General features: G+C 40.0%; 1 protein-coding gene across 5 annotated transcripts in view; it reads left to right on the forward strand.

The window, feature by feature from the left end:
* Positions 1-23,986, forward strand: part of LOC108110134 (protein sprint) — a 74,759-nt gene that overhangs the window by 39,716 nt on the left and 11,057 nt on the right. For all 5 annotated transcript variants that reach the window (XM_017219043.2, XM_017219040.2, XM_017219041.2 and 2 more), the window contains one exon: positions 8,107-8,364. In XM_017219043.2, coding sequence (XP_017074532.1) covers positions 8,107-8,364 — 258 coding nt within the window. The remainder of the gene's footprint in view (positions 1-8,106; positions 8,365-23,986) is intronic.

Below are 23,986 nucleotides of genomic sequence, written 5' to 3' on the forward strand. Positions count from 1 at the left end.
TCCTTCTGACCAGCAGCTGGGCATAAAATATTGATTCCATGGATTCCAGACAGACAGACGGGTCCGAGAACAGCTGAGGCCGACAAGCGACCATTTTAGTTGCAGGCTCCTGCTGGCCTTTTTTGGCCATTCTAGCCTTTTTAGCCTTTTTGGCCATTTATGAATATTCAATAAAAACAACAGCAACCGAACGAACATCAACGATGGCGATAAAAGTGTCTGCCTCCGGTGGAAAGTGTCCTTCTCAGTCCCTCTGGCCAATATTTTCCGGTGCAGGAATGTTGGCACGACCACAGAGCGATGCAAACAACAAGAAGAAGAGAGAGAGAGACATGCAACACATGCAAGGATGTGGCAAGGATACTCTTTAGGTCCGTGTTTCGCTGTCTGGCATACACAAGTTTTTATCGCCAGTCGCCGATCGAAAGTAAGTTTGTGGGTGGGTTGGGTGGTTGGTTTGTTGGAAAACCAAAGGCTGAGTTTGAGTCACTGGGAACTTTATTACTTTCATTATGCTTTATCCCTGCCGCTGGCGGTGACCACCTTTGTATACCTCCCTTGGCCATAAACAACTTTGGCTCTAATCTCCTGGCTGCGGGCCATGTCGAGTGGACATCGTCCTGACATCGTCCCCCAGCTTTTCCGGGGGGTTAGCTGTTTGCTCAGGTGCACAGGTTTGCTAATTGCAGCGGTATTAGAGCAGCTTTGTCAGCGGCTTAAAGCATCCGCCTCATCCTCTTTGGGCTTTTCCTTGAAATGTATGTAGCTGGGAGGCTTTTCTTGTTTCGAAATGTCCTTTGTAGGGGAGTTTTAGGTCAAATAACTAATGGAAAAGTTGATTTTCTTAGCCATTTTTAGCTCTTTGAGATATTCAATTTATAATATTATGTTTCTTTAGAGTTTTAGTGATTAAAATGTGAAGATTTATAGTCATATTCTCCAGAAAAACTAATATCCCTTCACACCTACAGGGTATTCCCAACACGAGTCCCCATTTTCGTATTCATTTTTGTTCGGTTTTTGCGTTCGCTTCTTGTTGCTTGTCAAGCGAGAGATGTTTGCTGATATTGTCAGGTGGGTAGGTGAGCAGGAAAAAAGGATGAAAAGGACGAAGGAGGGACACGCGACCGAGGACCGCAGCAATCAGGCTCGAAAGGATGCCAGTTTCTGTTCTGTGTCCTGTCAAAGCCAATGAGGCGTCTGTGCATGTCCTGCGGTGGCCTGCCACTCCTTCTCCTCCTCCTCCTTTTTAAAGTCCTTTCTAATGAAGTGTATGCTTAAATTTCGTTGTTCATTTGCGTTAGTTTTTCGGTGTCAAAAGTGGTTAGGACTTGGCTGGGGTTTTCCCACCCATTTTTCGGACACACTGCCATCTCTCGTTTCAATTTTCGTCGCTGCTGGACGCATCTTCTTTGGTGTGTGCCTAATGGCTTTGACTTTTTGACAGCAGCCCTTACCCTCTCAGTGCTTTTCCTTCTGGTTTTCCCCTTCTTGTTTTCTCCTTCTTGTTTTCCCCCCTCAGTTTTCCACAGGCGGCCATCTTCTGGTCATTTGAACTCGTCTCGTCTTAGCCATCGGCCATTTAATGGCGTATTTTATGCGTTGGCTTATTACTTGAGCTGAATGTTTATTGCATTTCCCATTTTCCATTTGGCCATTTGGCCATTTGCTATTTAGAATTTTCAAGCTATGGCATTTCCATGCCGCCGGCAATTTTCACTTTTCCCCCTTTTTCAGTTGGCTTGTTAATTATGCAGGCTTTTCATTCGCTTTGCTTGCAATTTGTGTTGCAGTGTTGCCGAATTTCCACTATCTAAATTATGCATTCAACGGGGCTCGGGATTGTTAGCTTAAAGATAGGAACTTTTTGTTAAGTTATAATATTTAATTTGGATTTTTTAAAATATTTTTAATGAGAATTTTTAAGTAGTAAAACTCTAATCTCTTCTTAACTCTTAAAGCCATAAACTTATTTTCCAAAACTCTTTATGGATATATCCTCATATATAACGTATGTTTCGAGTGGACTATTTGCTCAAAGGATAACTAAATATGAGACCTAAGAGGATGCAACACTAGACACACACACACACACACACACGTATCAATCCATGTCTGTGTGATGTCTAGCTGCGCTGTTGTTCCCATTGCGGTTTTCCCCACCAAAAGGCAGGCAGCCATCCTGCTGCTGCTGTTTCTGCCATTAAATGTAATTCTCTGTGGTTTTTATGGTTTTTTAAAACATTCAACAACATTTTACGTGGCTGCTATTTATCTTTTATTTCCACGACTGCTGCTGCTGCTGCTGCTGTTGCTGTTGCACTCTTGCCCTCTCTGTCTCTCAGAGGGATAACTGTTTCTTTCTTTCTCTTTCTGCCCGAACTCGCTGCCCTTCTCTGTGGTCTTCTTTCTATCATGTCCTGTCGTGCACGTTTTGTTTTGCTGTTGTTGCTAGTTTACAGTTACAAATGCACTAAGAGAAAACTTTTGTTGATTTAGTAAGAGATTTCATAACAAGTTTTTGAAGAACTAAGAAAAAAGGAAGTAGAAATTTTATAACTTTTCTTTCTTAAAAATTGTTAAAAAATTTAAAAATTTGTATACTTTTTTTTATACAATTTTGTAAACCGACTTTTCTCTCAGTGTCTTTGCTCTCCTGCGCTGCGTCAGGCAATAATTCAGTCTCGAGTGCAATTTGCCCGCACGAGACTGAAACGGAAAGCACCGCACAGCAGCAGCGGCGGCGTCGGCGACAGCGGCAGCGGGTGCGATAGGGATGGCTCTATAGAGGACACGTGCACGGCAGCTTATCGCTCTCACCTTTTGTCAAACTATTAGTTGAAAGGGGAACATACATATATTTTTTTGGGCCAGGGCTTGGGTGTTCACATGCCACCGTGCACAGTGGGACTGTTAATCAGCTTTATGGCGAACAATGGCGGAAAATCACTCACTGCTCCCTGCTCTCTGCTCCCTGCTTCCTTCCTATATATGATTTTTATGAAATTAATTTCACGCTGGGACCTGCGACCCTGATAAGAGAAGCTTTATGCGGGGATTTCATACTCACACCATGAACTTATATGTTATATATATGAGTCATTATCTTGATCGGACGGCATAACAACCGCATTAAGGGAAAGTGAATGTCTGGGGGTGTGAAATCGTTTCCAATTAACCCCGAGCTAAGCCCCCAAAGTTCTTTTTAAAAAAAGATTAAAAAGTTAAATAAATATTGTAAAAAAAATATTATATAAAAAATGAGTTAATAATCCTATAAAGGTTAAAGAAATAAATATTTTACGTAATTTTTATAAAGAAAATAAATTTAAAATACAATTTTTATCAACAAAATTCAGAAAGTTCATGAAAACCACTGACAGGTTGAAAGATCATTCCCTGCTTAAATTATACAACTTAAATTTTCATTTTCCGAGATTTTTCCTTTAACTCCTTACTATCCAATTGCCTGATTTCATTTCCTCAAGTCTCCAAATGAAACTTCCTTTCTTACTTGCAGTTTTTCCCTCTTTTCCCGTTGCAAGTTTCCCTTCATTTGTCGCATTTGAGCAATTTTCATTGCCTGCTTTTGGGGGCGGCGTAAAATAAATAGTTTCCCCTTTTTAGCCCTTGCCCTTGCCCTTCTTCTATTTGTATTTTTCTTCTTTTTTTTCGCCTGCTTGTTGTGTAATTTATTAAATGAAGAAAAGAGTTTGGGGAAAATTCAGAGCATTTTGTCAATGGCTGGGAATTTTTATATTGCCATCGAATTTTGGCCAAAAGTATTTCCACCAATATTGGCAAGATAGAGAGATACAGGGCTGAGGACTCAAGACGACGACTCAGTCTCAGTCTCCCAGACACAGACAATTGTTTGCCAATATTTTAGCTGAAAACTTTAGTGGGTTGAAAGTGTGGATTTTCCAAAGGGGGGGAGCAGGAATGATTTTCGTTTTCGACATCTGCCAGAACGGAACCCAAAATACTTTCTTCGTCTGTCGTCGCAGTCTGGCCCATTCCAGCTTCTACGGCGGCAACTTCCGCTGGCTTTCTCATGACCGTGAAAGTGTTGGCCTAGCCTGGCCTGGCCTGGCCATGGCACCCAACTCGCTTGGCTGGCCATTGTTGCAATGTCAGATACACTCGTACGTATGCCAAGGATGCTAAATATATATATATATATAGAATATATAGAATGAGCTTTAAGTCGCGACTGTTTGCCGAGCATAACGAGATCCCTTTAGGAGGCCAAAATCAAACAAAAACCAAGGAAAAGCCCAGAGCCAGCCGCAGGAACAAATCTGAGGGTGCACATGGAGAAATATTGCTTAAACCAAGGATGGATGTGAAGAGACTTAGTTTTAGTTTTAACTCTTAGTTTTCTCTACAACTTTTCACCATCAATATCTAACATAGCTTTCCTAATACTTAACATATTTTATAAATATTTTAAAAAACCTGCCTTTGGCTATAAAATCCAAGTGTATGCCAAAGCAAAACACAGGCTGATGAGAGGGGAGTATCAGGAAATGGAAAGTGGTGGGCAGGAGGACAGGAGTGGAGTATGAGGCAGCCGCATCAACCCTCGGCTTAGATTTCCACATCCCAGCCACTGGTGCGCCACTCAAAAATGCAGCCAGGCTACTCAGAAGTCGAGGTCTTTTTTTTTGGGGGATGCTGCCAGTTGCCAGCTGCCTGCACCCTGCAAGGTTTCTTCCTTAACCAACATAAAGCTATTAGATATCCTTGCATGTCCATGTTCTGCGTGTGTATGTTCTGTTTTTTTATGTATTTTGGTAATTCTGTAAACAAATGAGTGGGATCTGGGCAGATAGCTATAACATTCGAACTGGGGGAAGCTCTGGGCTAACTTAATAAGTATCGCATTAGAGCGAGGAAATGCCAGCGGAATGAGGATGATGATGTTATTAGAATGTTAGGGTTTGAAATGGGATATAGTCTGTATTTTCCTGGGCTATGTTTAATTTAAGTTAGCCTATCGTTAGGGAGAGTGTTTATGGTTTTTCTTGGTATTTCTGAGGTTGTATTAGCAAAGTTAAACTAAATTTCGTTTGTAAAGTAGAGGGATTTCTATGGATTATGACTTCAGTTTGTTAGTTTCTGTTATAAGGCAGGTTAAAAAGCTGAATAGTATGAATTCTTCGATTTTAGATTTGTATAAAAAACACTTTTTTATAAGCTAAAAGTTGGAAACCCAAACCAGATTGTTGATTTAGCAACAAAGAAAACTCTTTAAATGAAGTTTAAACTCAAAAACAGTTTCTATTTTAGTCTATGAAACCTCTTCTCTCCTTCTCAACTGCTACTTTAAGGACTAACTTAACCCTAAATGAGCATCATTAAGCTTTCCAAATTCAGCTTGCATTTTTCTCCCTAACATTAACCCCCCTCCCCTCCTTAAACCCTTGACTTTCCGAAATAGTTTGGGATGCCTGGCGAGCAAATAAAATAAAAAAAAAGAGAAAAAAGGTACCCCATTGCTGACGTAATAAGCAATACTTAAGACCTAATGCAGGGTATAAAATATGCGCAGTTACCTAGCTTTGCCTTTGCTTCTTGCAAAAACCAGGATACGCAGGACACAAGGGTTGCCCTTGTCCTTTTTTTTCTCTTGTGTTTTCTTCTTTTTTTTTCTTTTTTAGCCACTGAAAATGGTCGCCTGCAGTGAGCGTTTCTTCTTTTGCCGCTGCTGTGATTTTTGATTTAAGCATAATTTTGCAACAACAATTTTTGCCGGGTTCTTTTTGGGTTCTGCCACCGCCCGCTGTGAGCTCTGAAAAATTTCAAACATTTCTTCAAGGGATTTGCGCAATTTTCCATTTTTTCTTTTCCCCTGTCTTTTTCTGCTCTTCTTTTCTATATTTTTTTAGGGCTGCTTTTTCCCTCCCTCCCCCTCATCGCATTTAAATGGTTGGCAAATAAACAGACGAACATTTTGCATTTCCATTTCATTGCGTTTGTCTTAAGACCGACCTCTCTGTCTCTGAATGTCTCAATGTCTGTGGCAGCAGCTTCTTGGTTTTTATTTCCTTTTTTTTCCTGCCCTGCCCTGCCATTGTCAACTTGGCGTATGATTAATGCGTCAACGAAGGGAAGCCGCCCAGCAATATGATCTCTCCACTTCAGACTCACGCCCAACCCGTTTAATAAATGACATCAAAAATTAAAATTCGCCACCGGAGCGTTATTCAAATTTAGTTAAGCTATAGAAAAAGAGAGAGAGAGAGAGATATGCATCTGGTTGATGATGTCTATCAGAAAAGAAGGTTAAAAAAGGTGAGCCAGGCAACCTAATTTGACACTTGCCCGCCACTTTGCAAGTTTCTCTTTTTATGAGAATCAAAAATAAATCTAAAAAAAAAAGGGGGGGAATAAATGGTTTACCAGCAGAAAAGGCCAACCTGGCTCCATGACGTTGTTAGTGGTAACGAGTTGCGTTTTAAAAGGGTGACAACCACTCGACTTCTTTTTTTTTTAGGAAAGCCAAAGAACACGCTTCGATGGTCTTGCTGGTTGGTTCCTGTCCTCTAATGAAGGGATTTTATTATTAAGCATTTTAAATTAAACGCAGACCAGCAAAGCGAATGTTAGAGCAGTTTTAATGAGATTTTTTTTTTTTTAGATATTTAAGGGAGAGTTTTGTAATTTTTCATTTCGAAAAAGGAAAAGCAGGAAAAGGAAGTTCGAAATGATAATAAATCAAATATATTTTTGGTTAATAAACTGAAGTTTGGTTTGTATTTTCACTGACATTTTTTTATGCATATTTGTTTAAAATTTGGTCATAAATGTGTATACTATATAGTTCAGATCAGTTTGTGGTTGATATATAGGGTGGCCCACGGAAGATTTGCTTTTGCTTCGATCGTAAACTTAACCATTTCGTAAAACGCAAACTTTCTATGACATTCGAAAGTCAAAATTATGGATAGTTCAAAAAGCAAAGGCTACATGGGCCACCCCTTTCCAAGTTCAAAAATAAAAATGTAAAAAATGTAAAAAAAATGTTAAAAATTGTAATAAAAAAAAAGGTATTTTAGTTAGGAAAACTAAATTTCTCTTAATCAAATTAAACTTCTTTAACTTTCTTATTTAACTTGGCAAAAACCATAAGCCTCCCCCCTTTTACTTCCTTAAATTCCTTAACTTTTTCTTAGTTTTTCCTGAGGTATTTCCCCCTCTTTTACCCTCTAATATCCCCTCATCTTTCTCTCATTTATTTTTGAATAATTTTCAAATACTTAAACATTTGCTTTGGGTTCAATTTTTGGCATCGCTAACCGTTGGCAAACAACATCGTCAGCGTCATCATTTTGACAGAGGGGTGTCGTTTTTACCATATAAATCCCTCAAATAACCTCCGCTGAAAAGTATGCTATACATATATATATATAGACTCTCCCTCACACACTCCCCAGAAGCAACTTCAAAGCCAGCCCTTGGCACTTTTCAATTAAAAACGCCTACAACGCGACTGCTTTCGCATGTTTCTGCTGCTGCCGCTGCTGCTGCCATAGAATTTTTTTTTTCGCTTTTGTTTGGCCTGCAAAAGCATGCCTGCGGGAAAATTGCCTTGAAAAATTCTGTACTCTTGCCACTCAGTACTCATGGAAATTTTCTAGCTAGGCTAGTCTTTAATGTTGAGCTCCGTAGGCATTCTGGAAATATCACGACATGGAATTGCACTCGCACTGTGATGGAGATTACAGAATTATGGCCAAAGGCAATGTGTCAAGTGTCGGAGATTCCGTCCTCTGCCAGTCATGGTTTTTCCATGATTTTTCAGTACGCTGAGAACTTTTGTTGCCGGAAAACTTGGTCAAGTGTGTGTGTGTGGTGGTTCTCTATGTGTGTTCTAGCAGATGCTGAGGAAGTTTTTGTCCCTTTCGGTTGGAGGTTTTAAGGTTGTAATTTGGGCAGGATTGGGGTTTTATTAGTGGGAAAGAGATTTATGAAGTTAAGGAACTGAATAGTAAGGGAAATACCTAAAGAGAGATAGAGAGGCATTTTAAAAAGTTAAACTAGAGAGAAAGCAGAGATCTTTTCTAATCTTCCCCCCCAAACCTTTTCTTTCCTCTTTTCTAGTCACGCACATCTCTGGTTTCCAGCTCAGAGGGCGGCATCTTGGCCGAGGGCGAAACATCCAGCGAGGATGACGAAGAAGTGGAGGAGCACGTTGAAGCCGAGGACGAGGGCGAGGAGAGCAGTCGCGATTCCAGCGACAATTCACCGCCCTGCGATCTGGGTCTGATGGAACGACTGCTGGTCACCCATCCAATGTGGTTCCTGCCTGGTATCCAACGTTCCGGTGCCGTACATCTGCTCCAGGGCAAGGAGGAAGGGGTGAGTTTGTCCTGGCGATAATTATTAATTTATTGATTTAGCTTAATAAGGCAATTTGGTGAATGGGAAAAGCGACGGCGGTAAATCAACAAACACATGTGACCGCACACAAATTTGCACAACAATGTGAAGGTTGGAAAAAAAAAAGAACGAGAAACAGAAATAATAATACGATTTGGGGGTGTCCTAACGTTGGCTCTGCTAAAAATTTACATATACAAATTGCAATCAATTAACGAGCCAGCAGCAGGTCCTGCCGTTGTCCTGCATGGCCAGCTGGAGAGAGTAGAGTGTGTGGCACGGGGAAGATTCATTAATATTACGACAGGACAACAATGCCAAGCCGCCCTTTTAATTGTAAATGTATAAAGATAAACAAAGAAATGTAGCCAGTACGAGGAGCAGGACAAAATCAGGACTCTGCTGCGTTTGCAAATACATTGAAATTTATCTGACTGGAGCAGCAAATGGTTAGACAATGGCTGAGAAGAAGGGAAATGGCAGTGGAAACCAAACATATCTAGTATGAGAAACGACCAGCAGCCATACACAAAAGGCGACAAAAACAAAAGCCAAGCCAAGGCAAGGCAAGGCAAGCCATGGCCCAGGCAATGGTCAGCAGGCAGGGATTGATAAAAAAGAAGAACAAGCTGGACGCTGCAGGATGGTACAGGAGTGGGTCCAGTGAGGGAAAAGAAAGGGAAACCAAAGACAGAAATCAAAAAAGTGGATTGAAAAGATAATCTAAATCTCTCTCAGACTATAAAAGGGATAAAACTATGAATATAACTTGCATTTTTTACGCATAATAAAAGTTATATTCACATATTTTTTACCCCTTCCAAACATTAACTCTCATATAAACGACTCCAGCAAACACTTTCTCGCAGTGTAAAAACCAAGGCCTGACCATTTTGCGATTCAAAGCTCTCTTCTTTTGCATAGACAATTGAAATTACGAGGACCTCTGCCTGAATGGAACTGGTAGCTAGAAGGCGGAGAATCGAATAGAATGGAAAAGGTAATGGCTGAGGGGAAGGATAGGCGGACGAAGGATACTAAAAGGGAATATAATGGAATGTCCAACAAATTGTACAGATTCAATAAGGTAACGCCGCCCCCCAACTTGAACTTGCAGACAGCAATTATCAGGTGTTCCAGGCGAAGGCCAGGAAACTCATTAAAGTTGGAAAATCTGTTTTTTCTCTTAATTTTCATTCTTAATCAGTTGATTTTTTAAAGTTTAAAGTGAAAAGTTATTTAGGTATTTTAAAGTTTTAAACTTATTTTGATTTTCAAAAACTTAAAAGTGGAAAATTTTCCAAAAGCAAAAGCAAAGAAATTTGTTGTTTTGAATTTTTAACCCTTTAATGGTAGTTGCATTTTCCTTTATTAACAGGAAAATCATTAACGGCACGCACATTCTTTTATTTGAATGGAAATCTTTTCTCTGGTTTTTCCTCTCTTTTCCCCCTCTTTTCCTTTCTTTTCTTTTTATGCTGCCAGCTTAGCAATTTTCAATCGTCGAACGCGTCGTAACAATGGCCCATTGATTGCAACGTTGCCCCGTTTTGCCTCTTGAAAAGGCTGCTGCTGCTGCTGCTGTCTCTCTTCTACACTGAAAAAATTTGACTTCTCTTTACCTTACTTTCAATTTTCTTTTAAATTTGCTTTTAAACTCAAAGTTTAAATTTTTGGAATTTCCCTCATAGATTTTCCACAGTGCCTTTTCCCTTAGTCTTGGTGGAATGTAAAAAGTTTTTCGACAACTTTTGCATTTTGCTGCTTGGTCTTTCAGTGCCTCATGCCTCATGCCTCATGCCACGTGCCTCGTAAGTTGTCTGCAGTTTCCACCTGCCACCCAGCTGCATCCCCTCTCTGGCTCCTCTCTTTCTTTCTTTTTTTCAAGCTCCATTGGCTGCTCCTTTTTTCCATCGATTGCTAATTGCATGCGTCAGCGGTGGTGGTGGCGCCTCAATTATACGTTGAACGCTGTTGGAAAAGTCCTTAAATCCCCATTAGGATGCAGGAGCACTACGCACTCCTCCTTTGCCATTGTTTATGCGTTTAATAAAAAGCCATTTAATTGAAATTGAAGTGGACTACCCCACCACCACCACCACCACCACCTTGATTTCCCTTCTGCAATCGGAAACGGAAACGGAATCGGAATCAGTATCCTACCCTCTACGCTCTATATATATGTACGAGTGTACCTACATATGTGTAGTTTGTAATTAAAAATCAATCAATATGTTTCCAACTGGACATCATTGTGTGGAGAATGGGGTTACGGGGGGTTTAGCTGGAAGAAGAAGTGCGATACATTTGCCTGCCTGGGCCTGGTATTTTAATTACTTGTTGTTCGGCCGAAACCGTCCTCATCTGCCAACCAACCAACCATCCAACCATCCATCCATCCCCAAGCTCCCTCCGAAAATCGAAACCAAAGTTTAACAGATTTTTTTCCCCTTTAGCTTTGTTTGCACATCACTCCTGGTTTTTTTCTTTCCCCAGGATACCTTTTACATCCGACTGGCCACTGCCATCCGCCATCAATCATAAATAGGCCTGGAGTTTGGGGGGAGGGAGGGGCGATCTGGTCTGGTCTGGCCTTGGTCACATGTGTGCGTAGCTCTCGCTTTTCCAGAGCCGCCTTTCCCGTCCAGTTCATATTTTTTTTCCATGGGATTTGTTATGCCGACCACAGAATGTAATTAGCAGCAAATGTCGATGCTTTATGGACCAAACGATGGTCATGGAGTTTGGGTGGAGGGTGGTGATTGGTCAACAGCTGTTGGGACAAACATTTAATGTCTGGATGGTTGGGTAATCGATTGGAGAGGGGGAGTTTGGGGTTTGGGGGAGATTGCGTTTAGTCCGCGACATCATTAGCGCTCGTCACCTGTACAGTGAGCAATGGATATTTGATGACCCTTTGGCAGATTGCGATGCCTCAGTAGTTTTATTGATTCAAAAAGTCTGATAACCTTTATAGAAATCTTATATTTTGGGTATTTTCTAATAGTTTAGTTTAAGTCAGAGATAGGCCATTAAAGTGGCTGATAAGCTGGACTAAATAGTAGAAGATTTCATCTCTGAAATGACTAAGAATGACTTCATTAAGGAAAAGAATCAATGAAGAAGTATTCAATGTTGAGGAAAAACCAAAATCTAAACTCTATTTATGGGCAGAGAGTTCAAGGCAAGATCAGCGTAGTACATAGTTTAAGTTAAATTCTTGGTTTTACTTTTAATACGAGATTAATTTAGGAAATTATTTAATTAAGAGTTGTCAAAATATCTTTAAATTTCAAATACTTGCAAGCTAGGTACCGCCAGAGAAGCCCAGCTTAGCTTGCTGGCCAAGGATTAAGGTTATAAAGCAGAGCAGCAGGAGTGAAGGATCTCCATGTGGGTTGTCCATAAATCTCCAGCGGCAGCAGGAGTACCTGGTCTGGAAGTGATCTACATGCGAGTGATCCATAAATCTCCAGCAATTGCAATCAATTAACGAGCCAGCAGCAGGTCCTGCCGTTGTCCTGCATGGCCAGCTGGAGAGAGTAGAGTGTGTGGCACGGGGAAGATTCATTAATATTACGACAGGACAACAATGCCAAGCCGCCCTTTTAATTGTAAATGTATAAAGATAAACAAAGAAATGTAGCCAGAACGAGGAGCAGGACAAAATCAGGACTCTGCTGCGTTTGCAAATACATTGAAATTTATCTGACTGGAGCAGCAAATGGTTAGACAATGGCTGAGAAGAAGGGAAATGGCAGTGGAAACCAAACATAAACTCTATTTATGGGCAGAGAGTTCAAGGCAAGATCAGCGCAGTACATAGTTTAAGTTTAATTCTTGGTTTTACTTTTAATACGAGATTAATTTAGGAAATTATTTAATTAAGAGTTGTCAAAATATCTTTAAATTTCAAATACTTGCAAGCTAGGTACCGCCAGAGAAGCCCAGCTTAGCTTGCTGGCCAAGGATTAAGGTTATAAAGCAGAGCAGCAGGAGTGAAGGATCTCCATGTGGGTTGTCCATAAATCTCCAGCGGCAGCAGGAGTACCTGGTCTGGAAGTGATCTACATGCGAGTGATCCATAAATCTCCAGCAACAGCAGTCAAAAAAAAAAGAAAAACCAAAGGAAAACCAGATGGACTCGAACTGATCACAGCCAGGCAGTATCTCCAAATGGGTTTTCCATAGATACCCAGTGGGCAGCAGTCCTTAAAAGAAGAAAAACTTAAGCAGAGGAATACCTGGTGTGCTGGGAGTGATCTCCATGTCGGTGGTCCAAAAGTACCCAGTGCCAGCAGTCCAACAAAGAGAAGAACCAAAGGAGAGTGGTACATGGTCTCTAGTGCAGTCCATCTGCAGAGACTAATCAGAGCCAAGCAGTATCTTCATATGGGTTTTCCATAGATCCTCGGCGACAGCAGTTTGTAAACGAAGAAAAACTGAAGCAGAGGCTGTAGAGCTGATGGACAGGAAGTGATCTTCATGTGGGTGATCCATAAATCCCCAGCGGCAGCAGTCCAAAAAAGATAAAGACAAAGGCAGAGAAGTACCTGATCTCCAGGGCTGATGCACTGGGCCTGGGAGTGATTACAAGCTTAACTTAACTTATTTATAGACTAAACTTAACTTACTTATAGAATAAACTTAATTTACTTATAGGCTAAACTTATACAACCTAAACAATCCACATTGAATTGGAGAAGGGAAAGCCGTTGCCAAAACTGCGGATTGTAGGCCAACCATGGCCCTCGACTTAACCAATAAACATGGGAAAAGTTTACGAATTAACCTTGATTTCCCGCTTGCCAAAGTCCAGTCAAGGTATGGCAAACAACGCCATATATATCCAGCATCATACGTCCATGATGCACTGCATCCTCCTGGAGGTCATGTCCAGGTACCACCAATATGATAGGTGGCACCACCACCGGACCGCTTGGAGGCCTTTGGAAGCACTGAATATTAAAAGCATGTTAACTGAGAGTTAACTTTCAAATGTTAAAGATGAGTTAACATTAACTTGGTTAACTTTAAGTCAACCGCTGTACTTATAATTCCCAACCGGTTCTAGCAGAAATGTTGTGACTAGGGCGCTGCCAGCCGGTGAAAAATCAGTCACGTCATTTTTGTGTGTGTGTGTGTGTGTGTGTTATTATAGTGCTTCCAAGTGCATCTAAGTGGTCCGGTGGTACCACCTATCATATTGGTGGTACCTGGACATGGCCTCCATGGAGGATGCAGTGCATCATGGTTTTTTTTTTTTTTGGACTTTCGATGACGTGTGATGCTGGATATATATGACGATGCCTTCTATATCATCGATGGACTTCGGCACGACGGAAATCAAGGTAGGTGGCAAACTTTTTTTTATTTTAACTTCATAAGTCGAGGGGCATATTTGGCCCATGATCCGCAGTTTTTGCAAACGGCTTGCATGCCGCCGATGCAATGTGGATTGTCTATAAATAAGTTAAGTTAAGCTTGCTTGGTTGTGATCACTGCCCCAGTTCCAGTCTATCTCCCCTGGAGATTAGATACTAGTCTGATTTGGGTTTTCTTGTTCATGGACTCTGCTACCATTTCGGACTTATGGATCACCGACATGGAGAGGAGATTCTTCCCGGCTGTGGTCCCTATCAGTCCCAGGTTATCAGCAATAGAGACCAGATACTGCCCTCCTTTAGTTTTCTGTGATTTATGGGAACTTATGGATCTGTTTACTCTGCATAAGAATAAGAATAAGTTAAGTTAAGCTTGCCCAGCTGTGATTACTCGCAGTCTCAGTCCATCGACTCAGTAGAGATCCGGTAAACCTCTGCGTTTCTTATTTCGACAACTGCCACTGCGGAGTTATGGACCACACGGAGAACTATCCGGCTGTTCCAGTTCCAGTCCATCAGCTCTGCAAATTTGGTATTCCTCTACCTTTGTTTTCTTGGACTGCTGCCATTGGGGAACTTTTGAACTACCCACACGGAGACACTCCCCAGCTGTGATCTCTACTTCCATGCCCAGTTGTGGTACTTCTCCGCTTTTGAATTACTCTTTATAAAGGACTGCAATCACTGGAATTCTATAGACCGACCACCCACACGGAGATATGGAGGAGATTATCAAGCATAAATCTGTCTACCCTGCATTTCTGCGATGGAAAGCCTAAAGCCTTCATCGTTGGCCATCCGCCTAATCTAGATTATCTAAGTACTTAGCTTGTAGGTATTTGGTAATTGATCAATATTTGGACCATTTTATGCTTAGCTAGGGCCAACAATATGTTTTTTTTAATGTGAAAATCAGAATTTACTAAAACGTTCACTTGTTATGCATTTTTGTAAAGAAAATCAACATTTTTAGATTTGAACGTAGATCTATTATGAGTTAAACTAGAAGCTTAACGAGGTATGGAAATCCACAATATGGGCTTCATAATGAACAAAATACTGTCATTTTGGGAGAATAATAGGATTTTTTGACATATCAAACTGTGAATGCAGATTTGATAAGAATTAGAAATTCCATATTTGGGCCATTATTGGCCAAGTTAGGAGCAAAATACTGTCGAGTTTGGTGAAAACAAAATTCGGATTTTTGATAAGGGTTACAATCACCAAAAATGAAAATTCATTGCGAAATGAATTTTTCAAATTTTTAACTTTGAATGTATTTGTTAGGAATTAGAAAACAAACTCAACGATATTTTACTTTTTACATTTGGACCATTATTGGCTTAGTTATGGACATAATATTGTAATTTTTAAGGCGAAATTGGGCCTAACCAAATTTTGCATTTTCGTTAAGGGGGAAAATGCGAAAAATATCCAAAATTGTACTTTTTAAAGTTCGAATGCAGTTTAACTGGAATTTCAATTGCGAATTGAGTGATGTATGACATTCCATGTTCCTACAATTATTAGCTTTGTTCTGTAAAGAATTCTCAAGATTTTGAGGCCAAAATAGGGATTATGAACTTTGACAGCAAATAACCGTATTTTTATCGGATTTATAAATCTAATTTTGTCAAAAGAAGATGCACAGCTAAATCGACTGTTTTGTGAAGCGATTGACCAAAACCTGCAACCCTCATCATTCGTTTTTAAATGTTGAGAAATTTGATATTTTATTCGCAACTTTTTCATTTTTGATCATGCGAGAAATGGGCAAAATTGTATATTACAAGGTGTAAATGCCATTTAATTACAAGCTCAACGAGGTATTTACATTCTATATGTGGACTCAGTTACGGACAAAATACGTTTATTTTGGAGGGCGAAATAGAGAGAACCCAAAAATTTCGCCTTCTTTGTTATCAAATCACAGCCCAGCAAACTTAGCTTATAACTTATTTGTAGACTATCCACACATTACATTGGCAAAGGGCAAGCCGTTTGCAAAAACTGCGGATCATGGGCCAAATATGCCCCTCGACTTATGAAGTTAAAATAAAAAAAAGTTTGCCACCTACCTTGATTTCCGTCGTGCCGAAGTCCATCGATGATATAGGAGGCATCGTCATATATATCCGGCATCTTACGTCATCAAAAGTCCAAAAAAAAAAAACCATGATGCACTGCATCCTCCATGGAGACCATGTCCAGGTACCACCAATATGATAGGTGGCACCACCGGACCACTTAGAGGCACTTGGAAGCACTATAATAACACACACACACAAAAATGACTTGACTGATTTTTTGGGTGGCCACAGAGGGCACCTTATGACTGGTGGGCTAGAATAAGTTGAGAATTATTAATACCCTAGAGTGAAAAATTTTATTTTACATTTTACATTGCACTTGAAATTGAAATTTACATTTGACATGGGAATTTACATTTTCAATACATTTGACATGGAAATTTACATTTCTCATAGCCGTTGATCTTGAAATTTATACTGGCTAAAAAAACGTTAGAATTTTAATTAATTTTTTTAATTTCTTTGTAAATATTATGAAAAATACTTTAAATTTTCAAAGGTTTTTGGCCATTTTTCTTGGTTTATTTTGGCCACTAACTAAAGCCTTGGCCTGAACTCCCTTAATCTTGAAAAATTAATTGCTTTTTCTTAACATTGAGCTGAAAATCGACTTTGAAATGTTAAAATTATGAAGATTAAGTTCTTAATGGTTAGGAATTGCCTCTTTTACTTTGATCATTAACTGACATTTCATGAGCTTGGACTTGTGGAAAGTTCAGCCTTCTCTTTATGTTTCAATATTAACCTCTGATCTTTAAGATACTTAAAGGGTTAAAGGAACTAAGTTAAGTTATATACAATATCTTAGCTTTTAATCATATAATGAAGATATTATTAGCAGTCATTGGTTTTCTTTTAAAGCTAATGATCTGATGGAGATGGTCAACATAATGCTAGAGAGATTCTCAAAGGCTTAAGCTTTTAATATCCCAAAGTTTCCGTTTATTTCTTATTTTCATTTTCAATTCGAATTTTCCTTTTTAATATTTAAATAGATTTCGGAAATCCCCCTTGCCATTGTTTCTCTGACAAAATGAAACTCGTTTATAATTCAGAATCCATTTTTGTACAGAAACTAAGCTTCTTTCGCTGACAGCTGGAATCTGGAAAAAAACATTTGAAATTCCCTTCTGCTGCATTCATGGCAATCGATTCATTTCGCAAACTTTTCCTTTCTTTTTGCATTCCAACGATATGAGTTTGATTTTGGGGGAAAAACACACAGCCTTTGATCCCCGCAACGAGTCTCCTGCATGGATATTTGCTTTGGCCTTTTGGTCTTGAACTATTTTTTGGCTGCTTTATTGACGCCTTGCCTTTGATTTATGAATTTTCATGGCAAAGCGGGCCAAAATGAACATGTTAAGCTGCTGATGCTGCTGTTGCTGTTGCAGTTCTGCCACGCCCACAAGCTTTTGGGGCCAATCCACATTGACAACCTTAAATGGCCAAATGGTTGCGGCCCAAAAGGAGCTGAAGGCGGGGGCTGTGCAAATGCGGAACACAACGAAATTGAATTTTTTCGACGCACAACCATTGTATTTGGCATGTGTTTCAATGACAAAAACCGGTGGGCGGGATGGGTGGTGTTTATTTTTTGGTCTCTCAGCTTACATGGCAAAAAGTCAGACAATGTTCAAAAAACGAGAAAATGAGAAAGAAAAAACAGACAGTAGCCACATAGGCGCAGACAGTTTTTATTTATCACCCAGGCATCACCATCGCCATCCTCCATGGTCCCAAGGATCAAGAGAGGGAGGCAGATTGGGTGGCAAATGGCCATCAACAACAGGCAGTCAGAGTCAGTCAGTTAGCCAGCTGATGAGGCGATAAGGGAAAGCAGACAGCCGCAGGATGAGTAGATGTCAGCCATTCCAAACTCCTGTGTCCAGTTCAATTCCTCCTCGTCGTTGTCGTTGTCCTCCTTCCTTCCATCGAGGCACAGCCAGTGTGTCCAAAATTATATTAGCAACCACATGGCAAGCCAAGTGAGAAACTCCAACCATCCAGGAGATTGGTTAGGTCGGAGAGGAGCCACAGAACGTCGAAGTTATTGACGTGTTTATACAGCAGCTTAAAGGCAGTTTAAAGTCAAAACTAACTTTGGGATTTGGATTATTAAAACATCCATTAATGGCAACTTCAGTTTTAGGGCTAGTGTTAGCAAGTTTGAAACTATAATTTGCATCCTCTTTTCAACCCAATCAAATTTCCAACCAAGTATATATTACCAGCTTCATGGCACTCAACTTTATTGCTAAATTTAAGCTAATACAGCTGCAGCCACCCTGTTTATGAGCTCAAATTTCAAGGATACACAGGCCATAAAACCCAAAAAAAAAAACCAAAAAAAAGTGAAAACTTGTTTCCCAGCTGCCATAACATCCTGCCTCTAACCATTTCAACACTTCTATGTCGCACATGGCGCATATTTGGTCTTTGGGGAGTACAAAAGGGGTTTGCACTACAGCATCCATCAAAAAGAGAGAGAGAGAGGAAGAGAGAGGAAGAGAGTGGAGGAAAAGCCGCAGGATCGAGTGCAGGCATCAGCACAGCCTGTGTCTGACTGCATTTTGGCAACACATTTCGCTAATGAATTATTAACAAAAATTATAATTGAAAGCCGTTTGGCAAATGAGTTTAATGCACTTTGTCCTGCTGCCGGCGTTAGGTAGATGGTAAGAGAAAATGTGGAAAAGCAGCGGCGACGGCGGCGGCAACGCTCTTGTCCGGCTGATGATGAAAAGACTGTGGGGGGAGGGGCTCATGAGTCAAACGGAAATAAAGGGAAATCAGCTTAAGGCGGCACTGGAAAGCCCAGTCTCTCTCAAAGGGCAGTGGATTTTAAAAAGGGAAGCCTCGACTCTTGAACTGTAAAACGAAAATCCGCTTACTGAGGCAGGTGAGGTGAGTGAGTCGGGGGGGAGGTTTGAGGTTGGAGGTTGGAGGCAAAAAAGCATAAATAAGGCGGCAGAAAATGCCAGCAGATTAGGGTGGGTGAGAGTGGCCTTATGTGGATGGTCTAAGGTCTAGGGTGGTTCTACAACAGAAGAGCCACTAAACACTAAGCTACAAGAACATGGTTCTAAGACTTGGCCATTTTCTATGCAAATAAGAAAGTTAAAGAACAAGTTTCACCTTGATTTTAGGTAGAAGAAAAGGCATTTAAATTTGTACTTTAACTTCACAGAACTACTTCTATGCAAAACACAACTTCTTTAACATTTCATATACATGCAAGAGTCCTTAAAAAAGAATCCTAAATCCAATTCCAGAAAAGACAATCGTAACATCATCAAAATGAATATCAATGATATGCAAATGAAAGATGTGGTGAAAGTGCCAAAAGCAAGCTACAGCCACTGATAGCCCTGTCTTTCTCTTTCAGTTTTTAGCTAACCATCTCTTTCACATTTCTACATTCCCATCTCTCTCTCTCTCTCTCTCTCTCTCTTAGCGTTGCGATGGTTTCACTTTTCTGCATTTCCATGCCAAGCTCTCCCCCCTCTTCTCCTCACATTACCAATTTCAATAAAATATGAGATTTTTATTATGTGGCCCTTGGCTGGGGGCTCCCTCTGAGCCACCATTCCTCGCCCGTCCTAGCCTGCCGTCTAATGAGCAGCGAATGGCAGGATAATGGCAGGTCCAGTTCTGCTGTCCTGCCTTGGCATAATTTGGTTATTTTATGCAAGTTTTTTGTCTCCCCCTGCCAGAGCTTTTCTGTTTGCTCTCGGGCCACCGAAACCGCCGACACTCATTAGACGGGCGCCCCTGGGGCTGCCATGGGGGTCGAATGTTTGGTTAGAGTAGGGGTAGGGTAGGTTAGGGGTGTGTAGAGAGAGTGGGTAGGGTATCAAAGGGAATGGGTGTCATTATGCCGTTTTCCGTATTCAATTTCACTGGCCTCGCTTTTTTGGCTTGGAATTTGCATAGGGCCCCGCAAAGTAGGCAACCTTTTATATACTTAGTGTATATTACGTATACGACGAGTGGGAAATGTATACTTTGGTTATTTTTAAAAATTTGTGAAGGAAATTAGAAAGTAAAATTGGTTAATTAACCATGAGCAAGGTTTATTCAGAATATTATAAAAAATATCCCCATCTTTCTTTTGGGCAAATTAAGCTTAAAATCTGTTTATTTAGTATTTTTAAAAGAATTTTGAAATATTTTTGCTTGTCTTACAGACTAAAGTTAGAACCCCGATTAAACTGTCTATCAAAGGTATTTATTTTTGTAAAAATGTCAGCTTAAAAATATCAAATTATTACAGAAAAAACTCCCTTTTTATATATAAAACAAAGTAAAGCCGTTTTAAGTCAAGATTTTATGTACTTTAAGTGCCTGAAGCAACGTCTGTCCGGCGTCCAATTTAATTGAATAAATTGCTCCGGTCATCCGGGACCTTTGAAGCAGCCTAATCTGCCACTCAAGCACCACATCTAATCCTGCCAATGCACATTGCATTCCAAAGTACTTACATTACATACTTACAAACACACCGAAAGTACTTTTCCCCGTCTGCTGTGAGTGCTTGCCCCCCCCCTTTTACCCTCTTGCCATTTGGATGAGCTTTAGCCATCTGGCGTAACAACATCGGGGCCAAGGATCTTAGGTCCAGATCCACAATTCAGATCCCCGGTAGCGCTGCACTCGATTCCACTCGGTTGCAGTTGGCTTGGCAGCCATTCCATTCCATTTCCTCGTTGTCCATGACCATTAAGCAGTCAAGATTTGTTGTCAAGCATTTTGATGGCGTCATGATTGATAGACAGATTGGCAGAGTGGGTTACTAAAATGGGAAAGGGAATGGAAATGGCAATGGCAATGGGCAATGCAATGTGTAGTTGCTGTTGGGTATAACATTTGTGGCATGATTTGATGATTATAGACTAGACTTGGCGCTTGAACGAGTCCAACGAGGCAGCGACGACGAGTCTATTTGCGGGCCAAAACTTGATTACGACCAGAAATATTCAGCCAGCGCAGACATCCTGCAAAGACACTGAGAAAAGCTTTTTGATTAATGATTATTAAAGTTTAGTTTTTAGAAAAGAAGTTAGAAATCATATTCAACTTTTTGAATTCTTTCTGAGAATTTAAACTTCTAAAACTTAATTTTCATTTTTCGAAAACCCAATTTAGTTCGGTTTTTCCGCCGTGTTTTGGCACTTGGCAACGGCTGCACTTTCAATTCGATGGCCAAAACCACAAACAGACGAGAGGGCGAAAGGGAAATGATGAGAGGGAGAGGGAGAGGGAGGGCGAGGCAGACAGTCAGCAGCTGCGACACGTTGCGCATTGTGATCTGGCCATAAAAGGGGTGACTTGGCCAAGGATGAAGATGGTGATTGAGCCGAAATTGGAGATAGAGTTTGGAGTTGGCGGCGAAGGTGGTGGCCAGGACACTGCGGACATTTCGAGAAATGCAGCCCCGAAGGCACGCGGCGAGAAATGGAAACCGGAAATGTTGTTACCACGCCGTGGGGAAAGAGGTTCGGGGCATTGGGCGGCATCGCATCGCATCCCGGAAATGGGTGCAAATGCGACGAATCGTTATTTTCGAGAGTGGTGTACTGTGTATGTTGTGTGTCTGATTTGCAACGCCGCAGGGAATCGAGCGAAACGTTGAGGAATGGGTTAAGAGATTTCCTGGTGCGGGTGATGGAGGGTTAAAGTTGATTGAGTTTGAGGAGGAGGAGAAGGAGGTGCGAACATTCAGTGCCATGTGCTGCCCAATGCACAATAATTTACATGCAATTAAATGCAAAATAAATGCAAAGAGATAAATGATTAACAAAGGTATGAGAAAGTCCTAGAGGGAGGAAGGGGCTTGGGTGGAGGATATCCATTGCAAACAGAAAGTGAAATTGGCCAGAAGGATGTTTTGTAAGTGGTTGTGGAAGTCTAGCTAAGAGTTGTTATTACAGAATTAAGCAATTTTCTTTGATTTTTTTAAAAAAAATCAAAAATTAAATAACATTTAGCTTATAATAAACAGTTTTTGTTAAGTTTTAACCTTATTGATGGATTCATTTCTTATAAAAATACTTAAAAATTGCAAATAGAGAAAGAAAAGTTCACCTTACATAGACTTTTCATCCATCAAAACACAGAAATACCTTCAAACTGCATTAAACCAATTAAAAAATCAATAATTTTCCCTAATAACTGCAGTGAAAAACATCCAAAAACCAACATTTTTTTAAGCTTAAACTTAAATTTTAAATCAATTTAAAATAATTCTCCTCTAACCACCAAATTAATATCCGACCAGCAAACCTTTTCCCAGCTTTTAATGGTCAATAAAAACGTTTAAATTTACGACATTTTCTGGTCGAGGCACAAGGACACGCTCACCCATACATAGACAGAGTCATAGATAGATATTTGGTGTGTAATTGAAAATGCGATGGCAACAAACACGGAAATTAAACCGTTAACTGTCTTTTGCGGTTGGTTGGCCTAGCCTAGCAGAACGAATCGAAAGGCAAACCGCATCCATCAGAGTCTGTTGGCGAGTGCAAAAGTGCAAGTGAAATGCAATTTGGGGGGGGGGGAAAGGTGGAACCTGGTTAGGGACGATGTATCTAGCGTGTGTCCAGAACAGCAGCAAGTACTTCTTTCATACTATGTCCTTTATGGCAATACACTGGGAGAAATAACTTGGATTGGATATTAATTAAGTTCCAAAATTTATTTCTAGTCAAAAAACCAAAAGCCTTTAAGGACCTACATTTTTGCTCACTTTTTACACACATTTTTTGAGTCAATGAACTGGAGTGTGCATTTCTAGGCCTTCCTTGTTTCGCCAGACGATGGCTAAAAGCCTGCTCAAAAAGCCATGGCCAGCTTTGGTATAATGGAAATGTGAATGGGAAATGGGAAATGGGAAATGCAAGTGCAGGAGGAAATGGAAGTGAAGTTGGAGTTGGAGATGCAAATGGCTGACGAAGAGCCATTGTGACAGGTGTACAACGCAGTTGAATGAGTTTATATTGTGGTACTAATACATATACATACATACATATACATACCAAAACATATACATATACATACCTTAACATATACATATACATACCTAAACATATACATATACATACCTAAACATATACACCTACTTATAAGAACATCCACCTGTCTGCTAGTCTTGAGACTTAAAATAATGCTTTTCTTTAGTATAAACTATGTTTTAACCCCCCTAAAAGGAGGGTTATATACAGATATATATCTGAAATGAGAGCTATATATATATATTAGATACATAATATATATGTATATCTGATCTGTCTTAGATGGCAAATGCTGTTACGCCTTTTTATTGTTCACCAACCAAATGAGATTTGTCAATTCGAGCCAATAAAATGCAGGCACTGAGACACACACATGCTAAGACAGTGCGGTAAATAGCTATAAGTCTAAAGGAGATTATTCAAATAAGAATATTTTTACTTTTTAATAAGTAAAAAATACTGAAAAAGTAATAAGAAAGAGAAATTTTATAATAATATTTGCATTTTAAAAGACAAATCTTTTTCTGTTCATAAATTTAAGTTTTTTTTCTAAGAAATTGAGTTTATTTTAGCAATTTTTTAACTTAATTATTTCTTTAAATTGTTTAAAAAACCTAATAACATTAACTCTTACAATTAGTCAAACAAATTTAAACTTTTATCTCAAAATTTATTACAATTTTCTCTTTAGGAAAAGTTCTTAAACTCCCGAAACGCAATGTATTCATATTCCATAGCACAGCCTTCATCTTTTATAGCATAGCAGGCAGCCTTGGCAACCTTTGTGCATTATCCTTCGACTTTCCTTGCAATTGGCTTGCCTTGCCTTGGCCTTTCCTTTTGCCCAACTCCGATTTTTTTTATTAAGTTTTCCTTTTGTGTTCAGTTTTGGTTTGGCTTTCAGCCTGTTAAGGAACTTTTATGCTCGTTTTTGTCGTCTGTCTTTCCGATAAATTGCATTTTCTCGAATGGTCAACTCAGCCTGGCCACGCCCCCTGTGTGACCGCATTAAATTAAATCAGTATAAAATTCTTTATCCCCGCGTCGTCCTTTATTTTTGGTAATGGAATCAAAAGTAGCTGTCCTAGCAGCTGAAAAGTATGCTTTA

The sequence above is a fragment of the Drosophila eugracilis genome, unplaced genomic scaffold (genome assembly GCF_018153835.1).
Source record: "Drosophila eugracilis isolate 14026-0451.02 unplaced genomic scaffold, ASM1815383v1 contig_2155, whole genome shotgun sequence".
NCBI classification, from domain to species: Eukaryota; Metazoa; Arthropoda; class Insecta; order Diptera; family Drosophilidae; genus Drosophila; species Drosophila eugracilis.